The 19,923-nt window shown below is 32.8% G+C and overlaps 2 protein-coding genes and 1 long non-coding RNA gene across 4 annotated transcripts; 2 read left to right on the plus strand and 1 right to left on the minus strand.

Annotated features, from left to right (window-relative positions):
• The first annotated feature begins 1,423 nt into the window (after positions 1–1,423).
• On the plus strand, positions 1,424–3,007 carry LOC143082011 (uncharacterized). The gene is made up of 2 exons (XR_012980217.1): positions 1,424–1,506; positions 2,881–3,007. It is a non-coding gene; the product is annotated as an uncharacterized LOC143082011 (long non-coding RNA).
• LOC143082010 (integrase/recombinase xerD homolog) lies at positions 1,545–3,007 on the plus strand. The gene has a single exon (XM_076257603.1). It carries the CDS (start codon positions 1,830–1,832, stop codon positions 2,367–2,369), a length of 540 nt encoding a protein of 179 aa, XP_076113718.1. The 5' UTR covers positions 1,545–1,829; the 3' UTR covers positions 2,370–3,007.
• A 1,611-nt stretch (positions 3,008–4,618) lies between these two features.
• Positions 4,619–14,012, minus strand: LOC143083844 (uncharacterized). 2 transcript variants are annotated; one of them, XM_076260225.1, is made up of 5 exons: positions 13,699–14,012; positions 11,761–11,990; positions 10,184–10,204; positions 9,394–9,496; positions 4,619–6,150 (listed from the first exon to the last, which is right to left on the minus strand). In XM_076260225.1, exons 1-5 carry the CDS (start codon positions 13,910–13,912, stop codon positions 4,697–4,699), a joined length of 2,022 nt encoding a protein of 673 aa, XP_076116340.1. In that variant the 5' UTR covers positions 13,913–14,012; the 3' UTR covers positions 4,619–4,696. The 2 variants fall into 2 exon arrangements, with proteins under 2 accessions (XP_076116340.1, XP_076116341.1); XM_076260226.1 differs by lacking the exon at positions 10,184–10,204 and having other exon boundaries at positions 13,699–14,009.
• Positions 14,013–19,923: the final 5,911 nt, after the last annotated feature.

A 19,923-nucleotide genomic window follows, 5' to 3' on the forward strand; every position in this document is an offset into this window, starting at 1 on the left:
GTATTGTTTGGAATGCTAGCGAATTTAGTCTCGTTATCCCAAACAGACGTGTAAATGATTTGCGAAGATTTCCTAATATAACTGCTAGGACATTAGCTCAGGTTGTAGGTAAAATTATTTCCATGGCTCCAGTCATTGGCAATGTAGCTAGAATTATGACAAAATTTTGTTATATGGCAATAGAGTGTAGAACAGAATGGGACAAATGGCTGTTATTTCCATGTCCGTACAAAGTCTTATCAGAACTGCATTTTTGGTTTAAAAACATAAATAGTTTAAACATTAAGTTGTTGGGTCATTACTCAATGTCACAGGTTGTAATTTACTCTGAAGCCAGTGGTACAGGGGCAGGTGCATATTCAGTAGAACTTGACAAGAAAATTTTTCATGAAACGTGGGATTTTTCTGAAGCTCAAGAAAGTTCGACATGGAGGGAGTTGAAGGCTATAGAGCTAGCCTTGATATCTTTCAAAAATGTTTTTGAAGGCAAAACGCTTAAATGGTACACAGATAATCAGAACTGTGTTAAAATTGTAAAAGCTGGTAGTATGAATGAGAAACTACAAATTTTAGCTTTGTCGATATTTTCGGTCTGTATTCAAAAATGTATTTCCATTGACATTCAATGGATTCCTAGATCGCAAAACTCTCAAGCTGGTTATATCAGTAGAATGGTTGATTACGAGGACTGGGGAGTATCAAATGAGTTTTTTTCAATTTATGAATGATTTATGGGGTCCTTACACAATAGACAGGTTTGCTAATTCTCAGAATACAAAAGTGTGTAGATACAATTCTCTGTTTTGGAACCCGTGTGCAATAGCTGTAGATGCTTTTACACAAGATTGGTCAAATGAGAATAATTGGTTGGTACCACCTGTTTATTCGGTTATTCGGTGTATCAAACACTTGATTTACTGTAAGGCTAAAGGAACCTTGATTGTTCCTAAATGGAAATTGACAGCCTATTGGACTAAGATTTTTGATAAAAACTTAGAATACCAGGTACATGTTACAGATGTAATTGAATTTATAGATACAGAAGGTATCTTTGTAAGAGGGTCGAACCCAAGTTCTATATTTGCTCAAGAACAATTCATAACACCAGTTTTGGCGGTTATGTTAGATGCTACTGGGTAGCGGTGACACGGTCATATAGAAAATAGTTGACATGGTCACGTGTATTAATGATTTTACTAATAATATATTGGTGGTGACAAGGTCAAGTATAGAAAAAATATAGTTGACAAGGTCAAATGTATGTGACAACACTTCTGGTTTAATGTGAAGTATGGTCATGCTAATTTAAAAATATATATTATGTTTTGAGCTTATTAATTTTTATAACATTAACACATTTTACAAACATTTTCAACGTTGGGATATGGCAATCATTGTCCAGCGATATTCATCCTAGTATGCCTGTACAGAAGCTTCCAGATTATGTTCTATCGTCGAGGGCGGACATCACTAGAAAGAAGTACACATATGGATTCAACTCATGGTGTAAGTGGTCAAAATTACATTGCATTTCTTCATTACCAGCTTCTACTGTACATATTGCATTATACTTAGTTCATATATCAGAAACATTCAACTCTACAAGTAAAATAGATGAGGCTGTATATGCGATTTCTTGGGCACACACGCTAGCCGGTTTTCCGAACCCTTGCAATTCCGACTTGGTTACTTCTGTTCGTGAAGGGTCATACAGAAAAATTGGACACAAAATTAACAAAAAGGAACCTATTACAGCTAACATTTTATCAAAAATTGTTCATTTATATGGTCAAAATTGTAACAATCTTAAAGATGTACGCATTGCATGCATGTGCTTATTAAGTTATGCAGGATTTTTACGATTCTCTGAATTAGCTAATTTGAAAAGATCTAATGTAACCTTTTTTCCTACTCATGTTAAGCTATTTTTAGAACAGAGCAAAGCTGATGTTTACAGGGAAGGTCGTGATGTAGTTATTTCTAAAACTGGAAATAATACTTGTCCAGTGGCTATGTTAGAACATTATATGAAGTTAGCTAAAATTTCAGAAAATTCTGACGAATTTATATTCAGGTCTTTAAGTTATTGTAGTAAAAGTGATACTTATAAGTTAAGGAAAAATGTACCAATTTCATACACTAGAGCTAGAGAAGTATTGTTGAATGCATTAGAAACCATCGGTTTAGATAAAAAACAGTTTGGTCTTCACAGTTTACGTTCAGGTGGAGCAACCGCTGCAGCTGCAGCAGGAGTTGAAGATCGTCTATTTAAAAAGCATGGGCGATGGAAAAGCGAAAATGCTAAAGATGGTTATATAAAAGAAAGTATAGATAATAGATTGTCAGTATCTAAAAAATTGGGTATATAAGACTATATTATAGATATAATTATTGCTGTAATATAACTAGTATCTGTTCCCTTTCTTTGTTTTCATTCGATGCTTAACTGTACTGTCCAGGCGAGCTGATATCCCAAATAGTGTTTGGTTTTTTATTTATAAATATTTTATGTTCGTTTGAGTTGACGAACAAGAACATACATGTATTTATCAATGTTTTAAAGAACACGTGTATTTGTTGTGACATTTGTCACATGACTAGATATACCGGTTTAATGTATACTCTAGAGTGATGAGTATTTCACGAGCTAATATACTAAGTAAGCGGGAAGAATTGTAACGGTAAATCTGTGTGTAATTATGTGTCATTCGACGCTTGCTTTTCGGACAGTTCAGTCTGGTCATTTGACCCCACCCAACCACCCACTTTTATTTTGTCAATATTGTAAATTGATGTATTCATGCTTATGATTGATGTGGATGTTTTTTTTAAGATTATACATGCTTAAAAAGATTGTTAACAAAGATGTTTCTTTTGTAGATTGTGTATAATTGGAAAATGATATGTTGAAGCAGCGGCTACGGGCGTGCAGACAAATATTCATATATTGTAAATAAAATTAATAAACATGCTTAACTGTACTGTCCAGGCGAGCTGATATCCCAAATAGTGTTTGGTTTTTATTTATAAATATTTGATGTTCGTTTGAGTTGACGAACAAGAACATAATACTAGTAATACATGGCAAAATCCGTATCACACGCAGTATCACCCTCGACCAATTTCATCCCTCGGGACTAAAGGCCCTCTGGCTGATATTGGTATCTCGGGATGATACGGCATATGATACGGATTTTGCCATGTATTATTCTCTATGTATCTCGATCAATTTAACAATTTAGTTTAGTTTAGCTTTAGTTTTTGAGAAAACTGCATTTAACCCCTATGTTCTAATTTTAGCCATGGCGGCCATGTTTGTCGATGGATCGAAACTTCGGATTCAATTTATAAACTAGATCCCCTTAAGACCATTTAGTTAAAGTTTTTAGGTATTTGGCCGAGTAGTTTCAGAGGAGAAGACTTTTTTTGAACCAGTTTACCATATACGACGACAGACGCCTAGTGATGACATAAGCTCGCGAGAAATACTTATGAACCACATCAACAAACGACAACCCCTAAACATCAAGTTCCTGACTTGGGACAGGTGTAAACAAATGCAGCAGGTTTAAACGTTTTATAGGTACCAACCTTCACCCTCAACTGAATCAATAGTGTATATATACATATAATAGAGATGAACCATAGTCTTTTGATTTTGTCAGCATTATCAAACAGAAGCTTTGTTTCTATATATTAATGCATTTGTAGACATGTAAGCAACTGATATGAAAATAAGGAGATGTGGTATTATAACCAATGAGACAACTAACACATTTATTCTAAAAACAGTTGTATGATAATGGTTATGTTCTTCTGACATATTTCACGATGATATGATACTAAACCCCTTACGAGAGGGATTGTGCTCGATATTCATATGATGAAGACATAATCTTTCAATCAGTTTTATGGAGGTTTATAGCTGGCATCACAGTAACTGCTAGTATAATTTGTAAATCTATGTATCATTGTCATTTTGTCACACTGGCTTTATGTATAGGGGAAGGGTTGTTATTTCAAAAAGCATGTTTAACCCAACCGCATTTTTGGGCCTGCCCCAAGTCAGGAGTCTCTGGCCTTTGCTAGTCTTGTATGATTTTTATTTAAGTTTCTTTACTATATTTCGGATTTAATAGATATAGGAAGATGTGGTGTGAGTGCCAATGAGACAACTCTCCATCCAAATAACAATTTATAAAAGTAAACCATTAAAGGTCAATGTACGGCCTTCAACACGGAGCCTTTGCTCACACCGAACAAAAAGCTATAAAGGGCCCTAAAATTACTAGTGTAAAACCATTCTATTATCACTGACCTAGTAAACATTATTGTTTAGGGACCAGCTGATACACGCCTTTGTGTGCGGGAATTCCTTGCTCTATTGAAGACAAATTGGTGGCTTTTGGCTGTGTTCAGCTCTTTGGTCGGGTTGTTGCCTCTTTGACACATTCCCCATTTTCTTTCTCAATTTTAATTTTATATCCACCAAAGTTCAAATGAAGTGGATGCAAGCAATTATAGGCAACCATACAGCCTTCAACAATGAGAATCCCATAAGGTATTGTCGGCTATGAAAAACCCAGACCTGAAAAAAACAATTCAATTAAGACAATAATAACAAAACATTTTTTGAAAAACACATATAACAAACACGAACCAACGACAAACCACTACTTAGTATACTACATATGTGTCATAGTTGTCTCAGATATAAAAGGGTTTCTCCAGTGTCAGTGTACCTGTTTATGTCAGCACCATTGTCTAGTAAGATCTTCACTATATCCATATAGTCCTTTTGACTTGAAACAAACAGAGGAGACTGACCAATATTGTTGCACTGGTTTATGTCAACTTCCGTCTGTATGCACCATTTAACCATATCCAGACTTCCTATGGAACAACAGCAAATTAAAGGAGTGGCTCCTGTGCTTAAATCCCTTGTACTGGCAAGTTTGATTTGATAAGATTTAATCTGTTCACCCAGAAACGATAGGAAAATGTCTCTGAATTTTGTATGCATCATATTGATGTTTGAAAAAACATTCTCAACACTACCGCTTGACCAATCATCAATCATCCGCTGCAAATAAGAATTCTGATTATGTTCTTGAACACAAACCACAAAATGATTGTCATCATCATTATTTAAGAACTGGAATCTTTCTTTTATTAAACTACTTTTAGCATTTTGAATTAAGCAAAGAGGTATTTTTTCATTAAAATACTTCAGTAGAAAATTAAAAACATCATCATTAATTGTACAATAAACATTATTTTCTTTCTGGAAAAATGTATCAATTAATGAATCAACTTCATCCTTTAAAAATAGTCTAGATGTACCGCTATCTTGATTACATGCAATATATGTGTTTTTAATCATTTTTCTCTCCTTCTTGCTTACGTCTTCTGTAAAAAGCCTATCTTCCACTTGATTATTAAATATCACACAAAGTGCTAGTACACTGTATCTGCAGAACTTTTCCTCTTTAAATATCATTTCGATTTCATTTTCATATAGTGAGTAGGGATTGTGAAAAAAATGTGAAATGATAAGATCAGAATTTTCATGGCATATTTTGCACATAAGAGGAAACTGGTGCCAGTTGTATGTATACTGTGGTATGTCATCAGCATTGGTTTTCAGATAAAATTCTACAATTGACTGTTTGTCAGTCCGTGTCAAACAAATTTCTTCAGATGACAAGTCACATGTGCATGTCTGAAACAATCCTAATGTTTTAAAGTTAAAATCATTGTATACCTGTGATCGACACGTGACTATAATTTTTGTAAATTGATCCTTAATCAGCCTTTGTATATCGTCTACATGAATTTTCCAATATTCAAAGTATTTGTTTACCAAAGCTGTTTTTCCACAAAAGTCATCAATGACAAATATCATTTTTTTATATGAATCACAACACTTTACAATGTCCATAGCATTATCAACTGGTAAGACTTCATAACCAAATTCTTCCATTTGTAGGGCCACATGGTGCAACGTGGCTGATTTTCCAACTCCAAAACTACCAGTTATGGTGACAATACTATTATTCCTCACATAATCTAATACGTATTTAGATGAACGTGTTACAATAAACATCTTGTCAGAATCTCTCCATTTTTCTATCTTCTCATTTATTGCCTCTGTAAAATAACATAATCAGCACTTATAATACATCAATTGGATTGGTTTAGTATTATTTCCCCGTTGGTTTACAGTTTGATAGAACTTGCTGCTGAAAATACTTCCATTACCTAACATACTAAGCCAAAGAGATATTTTACATAAAGTAATTCTGTTGTAAAATGCAATTTCTAGCAAAATATATTTTTGGGTAAAGCTGTTTCTCAATTAATTACAAGATCTCAAAATGAAATCATGATGCCAAATGCAACATGTAAGATATAATAATACAAAAATATAAATACTGATAACAATGAGACAGCAATCAAACAGTAAATTGAAACCAAAATGAACATGGAAAGATAATTAAGTAAAGGCAATGCGTGATAATATATACTGCAAAAATACTTTTATTCGTTGGTAACCAATTTTCGTAGTTTTCGTGGATTGCCTTATCCACAAATTTAAGTGTACAGCAAAATAAACCAACTGTTGTCCAAATCATGACACGTAGGTTTGATAACATGGATACGCCAAATAATCTAGAGAATACATCGACTATAAGCAAACACACTATAAAAACATGTATACATATATAACTTCAGATAAGATATAGCCCATTTATTCATAAAAACCAGGTGCTCCGCAGGGCGCAGCTTTATACGACCGCAGAGGTCAAACCCTGAACAGTTGGGGCAAGTATGGACAAAACATTCAAGCGTGATACAGCTCTGAATTTGGATTGTGATCAAATTTTTGACATTACATGGGTTTTTTTCACACAAAACAAATGTCAAGATTTTACAAATCAATTAAAGATTTTTTCTTCAAACTTTTTAAATCTAAAACTAAATAGTTGACACAGCATAGGTTTCTGACACGGAATGAATGTGGTCTAATGAACTTAAAAGTGTTTTTTTGCCTTTGAGCAATTCACTATGCTGTTGAATATTAATCCTCTCAAAAAAATATTTGAAGAAATTTTCTTTTTATTTATGAAATCTGAAATGAGAAAAATTTAACCCCCCCCCCTTTTTTTCACATCTCCGTTTCCGTTTTTCCAAAACTGATATCAATTCAAATTTCTAATGGAGTTTGCAACAATAACTACTCTTTTAAATACATCATAAAATATTAAAATGTAAAATAAAGTGCTTGTTATCACTGAATGGTAAAGATTGGTTGGTAGTAAAAGTGAATATACATTGTTTATTGTATAAAACAATAAAAAAACTTCATCAGCAACATTTTATATTGGCAAATTTCCAATGAAGTTATTTACATAAAGTTATTGGCAAATAAAAATAGAAAATGACATCATAGTCATGTCTGGCAAATGTCCAACATACATTATCTAAAAACATTTTAGATAAGATAAGGAAAAAAAGCTTCATCAGCAACATTTTATATTGGCAAATTTCCAATGAAGTTATTTACATAAAGTAGATATAGAAAAATGACATCATAGTCATGTCTGGCAAAATTCCAACATATATTATCAACTTCTATTCTATACAAAGAAAGATAACTCCAATTGAAAATTAATTGCTATTGCACAATATTGTGCAATTGAAAATTTCTTGCTATTGCACAATACTTGATATGGAATCCTGATTTGGACCAACTTGAAAACTGGGCCCATAATTAAAAATCAAAGTACATATTTAGATAAAGCATATCAAATAAGCCCAAGAATTTAATTTTTGTTAAAATCAAACTTAGTTTAATTTTGGACCCTTTGGACCTTAATGTAGACCAATTTGAAAACTGGACCAAAAATTAAGAATCTACATACACAGTTAGATTTGGCATATCAAAGAATCCATTTATTCAATTTTTGATGAAATCAAACAAAGTTTAATTTTGGACCCCCATTTGGACCAACTTGAAAACTAGGCCAATAATTAAAAATCTAAGTACATTTTTAAATTCAGCATATCAAAGAACCCCAAGGATTCAATTTTTGTTAAAATCAAACTAAGTTTAATTTTGGACCCTTTGGACTTTAATGTAGACCAATTTGAAAACGGGACCAAAAATTAAGAATCTACATACATAGTTAGATTCGTCATATCAAAGAACCCCAAATATTCAATTTTTGATGAAATCACACAAAGTTCAATTTTGGACCCTTTGGGCCCCTTATTCCTAAACTGTTAGGACCAAAACTCCCAAAATCAAACCCAACCTTCCTTTTATGGTCATAAACCTTGTGTTTAAATTTCATAGATTTCTATTTACTTATACTAAAGTTATGGTCAAAAACCAAAAATAATGCTTATTTGGGCCCCTTTTTGGTCCCTAATTCGTAAACTGTTGTGACCTCAACTCCAAAAATCAATCCCAACCTTCCTTTTGTGGTCATAAACCTTGTGTCAAAATTTCATAGATTTCTATTCACTTAAACTAAAGTTATAGTGCGAAAACCAAGAAAATGCTTATTTGGGCCCTTTTTGGCCCCTAATTCCTAAAATGTTGGGACCAAAACTCCCAAAATCAATCCCAACCTTCCTTTTGTGGTCATAAACCTTGTGTTAAAATTTCATTTATTTCTATTCTCTTTTACTAAAGTTAGAGTGCGAAAACTAAAAGTATTGGGACGACGACGACGACGCAGACGACGACGCCAACGTGATAGCAATATACGACCAAAAAATTAAAATTTTTGCGGTCGTATAAAAAACCCATAAACTGTTCCACTATTAACATTTCTAATTCTTGTGGAAAACTAGTTGTGTTTCAAGAAAGTCAGACTACCCTTAATTGATATACGAGTATGAAGAGGTCATTTCAAAGCATTATTCTCATACGAAAAACAAAAACTTATTGAGCTTGCTTTTATTACTGTATAAGAAATTTATTTAAATATTGTACAATTCAAAGTTTATTTTTGGTATTTGTTATGTAACCGTTTTCCAAAAGTGACATGTTTATGGCCCATGCAGTTCACACCTTCGATGATCATCAATCTGTTGATCATTCAATCTCGGGTTCATCAGTGTCATCACTTCTGATTATCTATTTGAAGCAATAACATGTTTACTTCGAATTTCCTTCAATAGAAACATCTGATTATTTTCATTTAAGATGGCTTCAAACTCATCTCTCAAAGGAAAAAAAACCCACGAAAATTGGTACCCACGAATAAAAGTACTTTAACAGTGGATAAGAAAAGTGGTAGTATGACCAATCAAAATTAGATTGATTATGCAAAGAAATGTTTTTAAATTACTCTACTGAAAATATTTCATTTCAAATCATACCTCTTTTAGCAAAAGGAATTGTGTCTCTATGTGCATCCAAAACTTTGGTCCTTAACTCTGCACATTCTTGTAAGAAAAATGTCCCACCTAATCTACCTATGGCCTGAATAAATAAATAAAACAAATTTACTAATATGAACAAGGAAAATTGTTATGACAGAATGAACAAAATCAACATCTTTTGAACTCTGGTGGAAAGTTATCTCATGGCAGTCATACTAAATCTCATTTTAAATGTGTACCACAAATGAGGGCCTGATATGCTTTATTGTGCATATTGAAATAGTTGTTATAATGAAATGTGATAATAATAATACAATAAGACATTGAAACAGAAGCAAATACATTGTCTCTTTAATAGCAAAAAATGCATGAGAATACCAGTAGGTGTACAAATATTATGTCAAGTTATTTTATCCAAGCATACCAGAGCTTGTGCATGATATTCAAATTATGCCATCTAACCTTCAAAGTCCAATAACTATGGAATATTATAGAATATTAGAATCTTTTATTAAATGGAACATTTTGTCAGTATGTTAACTAATTACAACAATTAGGTAAACCTTCTAGTAAATCAATTCAAGCAAAATGGTATATTATCTAAAATCATCTTAAATATGACAATTAAAGTACGATTACTTTGAAAAGACAAACAGTATAATTTTTTTAAAAATTGAACGGAAGCGTCCTTTTATCAATTTTGAGGAAATCACTCAAGAATATTTCAGTAAGTATCAATATGAGATTAATTTGCAATAAGACTAGCTAAATGTTAGTCCTTCAGTACCTTTACGCTGGAACGACAGAGCTAAAAATAAATAAATGGGGAATATGGCAATGGGACACAGATGCACCCGCTTGCATATACAGTTATAAAGCAGCATAATAGGTCAAAGGTCGGCTGTGTTGAAGGTTAATGGTTAACTTTTTCAAATTGTCACTTTGATAAAGAGCTGTCTCATTGGCAAAACTACCACATCTTCTTATATCTAATTAAAGAACTTTTGTTGGCACGCACAAACACACAAGGCCTCCACATTGTCAGTGGAGAAACAGAATCGCATTAGATTCCTAAGTTTAAAGACTCATTACTTCTACAAAAGTCAACATTTATTTTTTCTAGTGGATATGCACTACAGAGAATTTCTTTATTATTGACAAAGTTTCATGAAATTCTATTGTGTAGTTTAAGAGGAGTTGAGATGACATTGGCAAATTGTTGCAGTAGTTTATTGAGGTAAATAAGTGCAAAAATCCTAGAAAAAATGTAATCATCATTTTTTGACGATATGTTCATCACATAGTATGGCCTAATCATCTACAAATTTCATGAATTTCGGTCGTGTGATGTCAGAGAAGTTACATTGACAAGAACAGGACTGAAGGAATGACAGATGGACGGGTCAAAAACATCATACCCATCTCAAGACCCATAGAAGTGACGGTACCAAAATGCGTACTTTATTAGAGTTTTGTGGTAATAAACATTGTGAATAAGTTTCATAACATTTGGTTGGGGCAAACTTAAGTTGGAGAACGGAAACTAAAAATTCAATATTTTTTCCATTTGTGAAAGGACATCACACGAGAAAAGTTAAAGTGACGCTACAAAAATTTAATCTTGATCTTTGTTTTGTGGTAATAAGCATTGTGCAGAAGTATCATACCATTCAGTTGAAGCTAACTAAAGCTAGAGAATTAACTTTTGCACGTACGGATGGACGTACAGACGAACAGGGGTAAACAAAATGCCCCTTTCCTACTGCAGGGGCATACAAATTAGAAAGGAAGGTTTCTCCTTCTAATCCCGAAACTGTATATAAATAAAACAAATTTTAACTTTTGTATGCAGTGTTGATGAACTATTGGGCATCAATATTCTTCAAAGAGCATAAAAAAAAACAATACAAAAGATGTTCGGTCAATTGCTCCATCCTGACAAACTAAGTTCTAGATCAGTGAACATAAACAGTTCTTCTAAATTTTGATACTGAAATAATTTACGAAACTTATAAAGACAAGTGTCATCCAAATAAAGTTTTTGCTAGAGAGTTGACAAATACACTCCACGTGTAAATATTTTTGAGTATTTAACTCTTTACCTATTTGGATAAAAATTATTTGGATAATTTTGTATGTAATACTGTTCGCATATAAAAAGCCAGATTATATCATCTAGGGATAATAAAAAAGCATTAGTTGAAGAAAATCCTACATCATGGCATCTATGAGTCATGATTTTAGCCCTGCAATATTTTTTATAGAACAAAAAATTAAATAGCATTTTTTTTAAGTGTAAAAATTCAAGATGAATTTAATTTTAATGTCAAATAGATAATTCTACTTTTTGCCTTAAAAACTTACATCTGTAATTTCATTCCAAGCTTGAGTAAAATATCCATGCTCTATCTTAGCTTCTTTCAAATGTGCAAGATAGTTTCTGTAGTATTTCATCCTTGCCAGATCAGCTCCATGAGTTACTTCCCATGGCTGAGGAAGATTATCAAATCCTGCTGATGGGGCACACATAGGAGTCAAGTGTCTCAGCAAACATATTATTAGAGTGACATCAAAATTTTGTGATGATGGCGAACCTGAAAATAGGAAGGATATAATTAGTTATCATAGGTAACAGGATTATAATTTAATTCGCAAGACGCGGTTTCGTCTTCATATGACTCATCAGTGACGCTCAGGTCAAAATAGTTTTAAAGCCAAACAAGTACAAAGTGGAAGAGCATTAAGGACCCAAAATACCAAACAGTTGTGCCAAATACGGCTAATACATTGTGTGTTCTATACATTATTCATCTCAACAAATAAAAAGTATTGAACTTAAACAGCATGTTGTTTTATTTCCTTTTAAAATATATTGAACTATCAAACTTGGTAACTTCACTTAGTCTAGCTTTTCTTTAATGTGCAAATTAAGGCCATAGCATGAAAATGAAGTTTCAAAAATACTGATTCAATTATTGTATTACATTTATTTTATTGCAATAACTATTATTCATTGTTTCCGTCAATTTTATGTGTCTTTTTGAACAAACTCCAAGCATAAATTATGTTGAATAACAAATAACCTTCATAGATCACTTTTTGTATGCCCAAAACATGTTCTCCCACACCTAATTCGTGTTATTGTGTGGTTGTTCAATGCTATTGATATTCTTTTAATCATTAGGTATTTAAAGTACAATCTTACACCAAAACTTAAACCTGATACATGACGGACAGATGGAATTACAAACAGCTAACAAGCAGGCAGACATAGAAATATATCAGAAAACTTTTTCTTCCTTTCTAATTATACATGCAGCTTAAGCATATATTATAATCTAAATAAATAGACTGATCTTTGATTTAAATATCAACACATAGGGATAATTTCAGATTAAGTTATGAACAACATTCTGACTATTGGGATTGAAGAGATAACTGTTTTGTATTTGAACCTTTCGGAATGCTCATCAGTAGTTTAACTGTTGTAAATGGAGTTTACCTGGAGATACAAAGCGTTAACAAAATATTTGAGACAGAAAAAATAAAGTTATCTCTATCTATTATATGCAAAATAAACCAATCAATCAACTTCAGTCATTATGTAGGAGTAAACTTTTTAATAAAAGAAAATTTAGCAAAATGATGTTCTCTGCTTATCACAAGCCCAGTAGTCAGCACTTTTTGTGCTGACATGAATTGTCATTGATATGGTTGTATTTATAAATTTACCGTTTACAAATTTTTGAATTTGTTGAAATACTAAGGCTTTTCTACCTCAGGCTTAGATTACCTTACCTGTATTTGGCAAAACTTTTATGAATTTTGGTCCGCAATGCTCTTCAACTTCGTACTTTATTTGGCCTTTTTAACATTTTGAATTCGAGCGTCACTGATGAGTCTTTTGTAGACGAAACGCGCGTCTGGCGTATATACTAAGTTTAGTCCTGGTATCTATGATGAGTTTTATTGGCACCGAAACTATGTGACGTTATAGTCATGCTTCCGGCATGTCCGGTGAAAATGTAAACAACATGTTTCTCTTCCTTCTTTTCAGCATCAGAATGTAAAAAAAAGATTTCTATGTGCAAATTGTGGGTATTTGGTTGTTATTTGAGAAATAATGTATCAATACATTTCGTTTTCAAATTGTCTACTTCCCTTAGTTAAAGACAGATAGAAAGAGAAGTGTACGCTAATTGTCAGCCTAACAGAACCATTGATATAAAATAATTGCAATAGAATTATTGATGCATGTTGTCCAATAAACACTCTACTATAACTGAAATGTATAACAATCACCTTCATAGGGATCTATAATGTTCCACTGTGCCTGTGTTATGACTTGCTTTTTCTTTAGTTTCAATAATTTATTAAACTCTTTTTTAAATGAAGCACATAAACAGCTCGGTGCAAATTCTTTGTCAAACAGTACACAAGCAGCCTTTGTAGATAGACCTGTCAGCAACATATTTAGTCGCACAAAATTGTCTTCTTCTTCAGATAAGGTTGGCATGGTTTACACTGTTGATACAAAATAAACATTTATCAGTAAGACTTTAATGCAATTAAATAACAATGCACTGAAAAATACCATTTAATTGATATCCATGTCAACACCGAAGTGCTGACTACTCGAAAGCTTATTAATATGTAACAACTGCACTGGTATTAAAGAGATAATCGTAACTGCAATTACGATTATCCCAATATGGCGACGGTAGATATAGGTAAAATCTTTACACTCATTTTTCTTAATTGTAGCATGTTTTTGTCAATAGTTACTCAGCTGCAAGGTTTATCTATACCATTTCATCATATTTGAATCGTAACGGTGCACTGGAATTGTCTAAGCGCTTTGAAAATAGCCGTTGAAAAATTCGGGATGATAATCGTAACTCGGAAAAAAGATAATCGTAATTATGGTATTTAAAAATAAAAAAGATAATCGTAACTGGAAACTGTTTTATTGATATTGACACTAAAAACGTATATCTGATAGCATATTATGAAATTATGGCGATGAATTATTTACGAAACGTCCCAACATCTTATGACATTTCTTTTTATGCATATATAATTAATTGTTCTTATGAAAACAGCTACATACTAGTATATTATAAAATTGGAAGGGTGAACACTCGAGGGTGAACAAGCTTCAAGAAATTTGGAAATGGGAAAACACGAACTTTGTTAATATACAGAAATTTATTAAACTAGGTATGCCACAAAATATTGAAGGTACTAAACAAGGAACATTTTTGTATTTGCATACTTGCCATATAATAAGTACTTTTCTATTAAATGAAAACATAAATTAGCCTTTCCTTATTTTCATGCATTTTTCTGAAGCACAAAATATTTGTTTTAAAATCTATAAAAATCTTTGTAATTAAACCAGTTCCGACTGTGATAATCTACATGTTTGGCCCTTTGATGTAATTTATCAATATACATATTTGTGTTTTTTTTCGTCTGTCAAATGCTTCGTAAGACTATAGGTAAGGCTAATAAAACAAAAAATAAAAGTAACAATAAATAAAAGTAACAATAAACAAAAGTAACAATAAACAAAAGTAACAATAAACAAAAGTAACAAAAAACAAAAGTGACAATAAACAATAGTAACAATAAACTGGTAACTATTCTAGATCCTTTACCATCCACACTGTTTAAAGAAACGTCCTAAAATACATGGGAATTTGATCAAAACATTTGAATTTAATTTTTAGCTCACCTGGCCCAAAGGGCCAAGTGAGCTTTTCCCATCACTTGGCGTCCGTCGTCCGTCGTCCGTCGTCGTCTGGCGTCGTTAACTTTTACAAAAATCTTCTCCTCTGAAACTACTGGGCCAAATTACACCAAACTTGGCCAAAATCATCATTGGGGTATCTAGTTTAAAAAATGTGTCCGGTGACCCGGCCAACCATCCAAGATGGCCGCCATGGCTAAAAATAGAACATAGGGGTAAAATGCAGTTTTTGGCTTATAACTCAAAAACCAAAGCATTTAGAGCAAATCTGACATGGGGTAAACTTGTGGAACAAGTCTAGATCTATCTGCCCTGAAATTTTCAGATAAATCGGATAACCTGTTGTTGGGTTGCTGCCCCTGAATTAGTAATTTTAAGGAAATTTTGCTGTTTTTGGTTATTATCTTGAATATTATTATAGATAGAGATAAACTGTAAACAGCAATTATGTTCAGCAAAGTAATATTTACAAATAAGTTAACATGACCGAAATGGTCAGTTGACCCCTTTAGGAGTTATTGCCCTTTATAGTCAATTTTTAACCATTTTTCGTAAATCTTAGTAATCTTTTACAAAAATCTTCTCCTCTGAAACTACTTGACCAAATCAATCCAAACTTGGCCACAGCCATCTTTGGGGTATGTAGTTTGAAAAATGTGTCCAGTGACCCAGCCATCCAATCAAGATGGCCGCCATGGCTAAAAATAGAACCTTGGGTAAAATGCAGTTTTTGGCTTATAACTCAAAAACCAAAGCATTTAAAGTAAATCTGACATGAGATAAATTTGTTTATCAGGTCAAGATCTACCTGCCCTGAAATTTTCAGATGAATTGGACAACCCGGTTTTGGGTTGCTGCCCCAGAATAAGTAATTTTAATGAAATTTTGCTGTTTTTGGTTATTATCTTGAATATTATTATAGATAGAGATAAACTGTAAACAGCAATAATGTTCAGCAAAAAAAGATTTACAAATAAGTCAACATGACCGAAATGGTCAGTTGACCCCTTTAGGAGTTATTGCCCTTAATAGTCAATTTTTAACCATTTTTCGTAAATCTTAGTAATCTTTTACATCTTCTCCTCTGAAACTACTTGGCCAAATTACACCAAACTTGGCCAAAATCATCATTGGGGTATCTTGTTTAAAAAATGTGTCCGGTGACCCGGCCAACCATCCAAGATGGCCGCCATGGCTAAAAATAGAACATAGGGGTAAAATGCAGTTTTGGGCTTATAACTCAAAAACCAAAGCATTTAGAACAAATCTGACAAGGGGTTAAATTGTGTAACAGGTCAAGATCTATCTGCCCTGAAATTTTCAGATAAATCGGATAACCTGTTGTTGGGTTGCTGCCCCTGAATTAGTAATTTTAAGGAAATTTTGCTGTTTTTGGTTATTATCTTGAATATTGTTATAGATAGAGATAACTTGTAAACAGCAATAATGTTCAGCTAAGTAAGATCTAGAAATAAGTCAACATGACCAAAATCGTCAGTTGACCCCTTAAGGAGTTGTTGCCCATTTTATTCAATTTTTAACAATTTTCACTAATTTGGTAAATTTTTGTAAATTTTTACAAAATATTTTTCACTGTATCTAAAGGTCCAAGTTTATTATAGATAGAGAAAATTCTAAGTACCAAGAATGTTCAGTAAAGTAAGATCTACAAACACATCGCTATCAGCAAAACACAATTTTGTCATGAATCCATCTGTGTCCTTTGTTTAATATGCACATAGACCAAGGTGAGCGACACAGGCTCTTTAGAGCCTCTAGTTAAAATCATATATCAGTATAAAATATAAAAAAAGTGAATCCAAAGGAAAAATATGGACGGCTGAATTTATTGATAAGAACTAAATCATCAGCGTATAACAGATATGATATATCATTATCATTTAACTTTGGTGGTTCACATGTTGAGTCAAAAATAGATGGTAAATCATTAATATATAAAGAAAATAATGTAGGGCTTAAAATACACCCTTGTTTTACCCCAACTGAGGAATTAAAAAAATCAGTGATACCTTCCGAGATCTTTACCAAGTACAAAACCTCTTTATACATATCTTTCATTATACTAAAAAAAGGGACCATCTATTTTGTAATAAGACAATTTGTAAAAGAGGGCATCTCTATTAATAGTATCAAGTGCCTTCCTGAAATCAATGAAACAGGCATATATCTTTTTTGACATATGAAAATGTGGTATACGTGACTTTCATTTTGAGCAATGAATTGAAAGGATTGCACTTTTGGAATATGGGATATAGCTAATCCATCCTTTTTCTCATCAATTAGAGATATATAGGTAAATTTATCCTAGATATTAACCTGTAAGTTTCTTCATTTATTTTTATATGCGTTAATGTCATCGTTTAACTGGGCATTTACATTTTTAACACACAAAATACCATTGAAATGCTGAAAGACACATTTATTATGTTTCAGTTACTATTATCATATAAAGAAAATTACGATTATCAAAGAAGAAAAATACCATAGAGTTACGATTATCATCCCGAATTTTTCAACGGCTATTTTCACAGCTCTTAGACAATTCCAGTGCACCGTTACGATTCAAATATGATGTAATGGTATAGATAAACCTTGCAGCTGAGTAACTATTGACAAAAACATGCTACATTTAAGAACTAGAGGCTCTAAAGAGCCTGTGTCGCTCACCTTGGTCTATGTGCATATTAAACAAAGGACACAAATGGATTCATGACAAAATTGTATTTTGGTGATGGTGATGTGTTTGAAGTTCTTACTTTACTGAACGATTTTGCTTCTTACAATTATATCTATAATGAACTTTGCCCATTAGTAACAGAGAACTATATTTGGTAAAAATTTACATAAATTTACCAAATTAATGAAAATTGTTAAAAATTGACTATAAAGGGCAATAACTCCTTAAGGGGTCAATTGACCATTTAGGTCATGTTGACTTATTTGTAGATCTTACTTTGCTGAACATTATTGCTGTTTACAGTTTATCGCTATCTATAATAGTATTCAAGATAACCAAAAACGGCAAAATTTCTTTAAAACTTACCAATTGGAGGGCAGCAACCCAACAACCAGTTGTCCAATTCATCAGAAAAATTCAGGGCAGATAGATATTGACTTGATTAACAATTAAACTTCTTGTCAGATTTGCTCTAGATGCTTTGGTTTCATAGTTATAAGCCAAAAACTGCATTTTACCCCTATGTTCTATTTTTAGCCGTGGCGGCCATCTTGGTTGAATGGCCAGGTCATCGGACACATTTTTCAAACTAGATACCCCAAAGATGATTGTGGCCTAGTAGTTTCAGTGGAGATTTTGTAAAAGATTACTTAGATTTATGAAAAATGGTTAAAGATTGACTATAAAGGGCAATAACTCCTAAAGGGGTCAACTGACCATTTTGGTCATGTTGACTTATTTGTAGATCTTCCTTTGCTGAACATTATTGCTGTTTACAATTCTACTCTATCTATAATAATATTCAAGATAATAACCAAAAACAGCAAAATTTCCTCAAAATTACCAATTCAGGGGCAGCAACCCAACCGATTGACCGATTCATCTGAAAATTTCAGGGCAGATAGATCTTGACCTGATAAACATTTTTATCCCATGTCAGATTTCCTCAAAATGCTTTAATTTTTGAGTTATAAGCCAAAAACTGCATTTTACCCCTATGTTCTATTTTTAGCGGTGGCGGCCATCTTGGTTGGTTGACCAGGTCACGCCACACATTTTTTAAACTAGATACCCCAAAGATGATTGTGGCCAAGTTTGGATTAATTTGGCTCAGTAGTTTCAGAGGAGAAGATTTTTGGTAAAGATTACTTTAATTTACGAAAAATGGTTAAAAATTGACTATAAAGGGCAATAACTCCTAAACGGGTCAACTGACCATTTTGGTCATGTTGACTTATTTGTAGATCTTACTTTGCTGAACATTATTGCTGTTTACAGTTTATCTCTATCTATAATAATATTCAAGATAATAACCAAAAACAGCAAAATTTCCTCAAAATTACCAATTCAGGGGCAGCAACCCAACAACCGATTGACCGATTCATCTGAAAATTTCAGGGGAGATAGATCTTGACCTGATAAACATTTTTACCCCATGTCAGATTTCCTCAAAATGCTTTGGTTTTTGAGTTATAAGCCAAAAACTGCATTTTACCCCTTTGTTCTATTTTTAGCCGTGGCGGCCATCTTGGTTGGTTGGCCAGGTCACGCCACACATTTTTTAAACTAGATACCCCAAAGATGATTGTGGCCAAGTTTGGATTAATTTGGCCCAGTAGTTTCAGAGGAGAAGATTTTTGTAAAAGATTACTTTAATTAACGAAAAATGGTTAAAAATTGACTATAAAGGGCAATAACTCCTAAACGGGTCAACTGACCATTTTGGTCATGTTGACTTATTTGTAGATCTTACTTTGCTGAACATTATTGCTGTTTACAGTTTATCTCTATCTATAATAATATTCAAGATAATAACCAAAAACAGCAAAATTTCCTCAAAATTACCAATTCAGGGGCAGCAACCCAACAACCGATTGACCGATTCATCTGAAAATTTCAGGGGAGATAGATCTTGACCTGATAAACATTTTTACCCCATGTCAGATTTGCTCTAAATGCTTTGGTTTTTGAGTTATAAGCCAAAAACTGCATTTTACCCCTATGTTCTATTTTTAGCCGTGGCGGCCATCTTGGTCGGTTGACCGGGTCACGCCACACATTTTTTAAACTAGATACC

This window comes from Mytilus galloprovincialis, chromosome 7 (genome assembly GCF_965363235.1).
Source record: "Mytilus galloprovincialis chromosome 7, xbMytGall1.hap1.1, whole genome shotgun sequence".
NCBI classification, from domain to species: domain Eukaryota; kingdom Metazoa; phylum Mollusca; class Bivalvia; order Mytilida; family Mytilidae; genus Mytilus; species Mytilus galloprovincialis.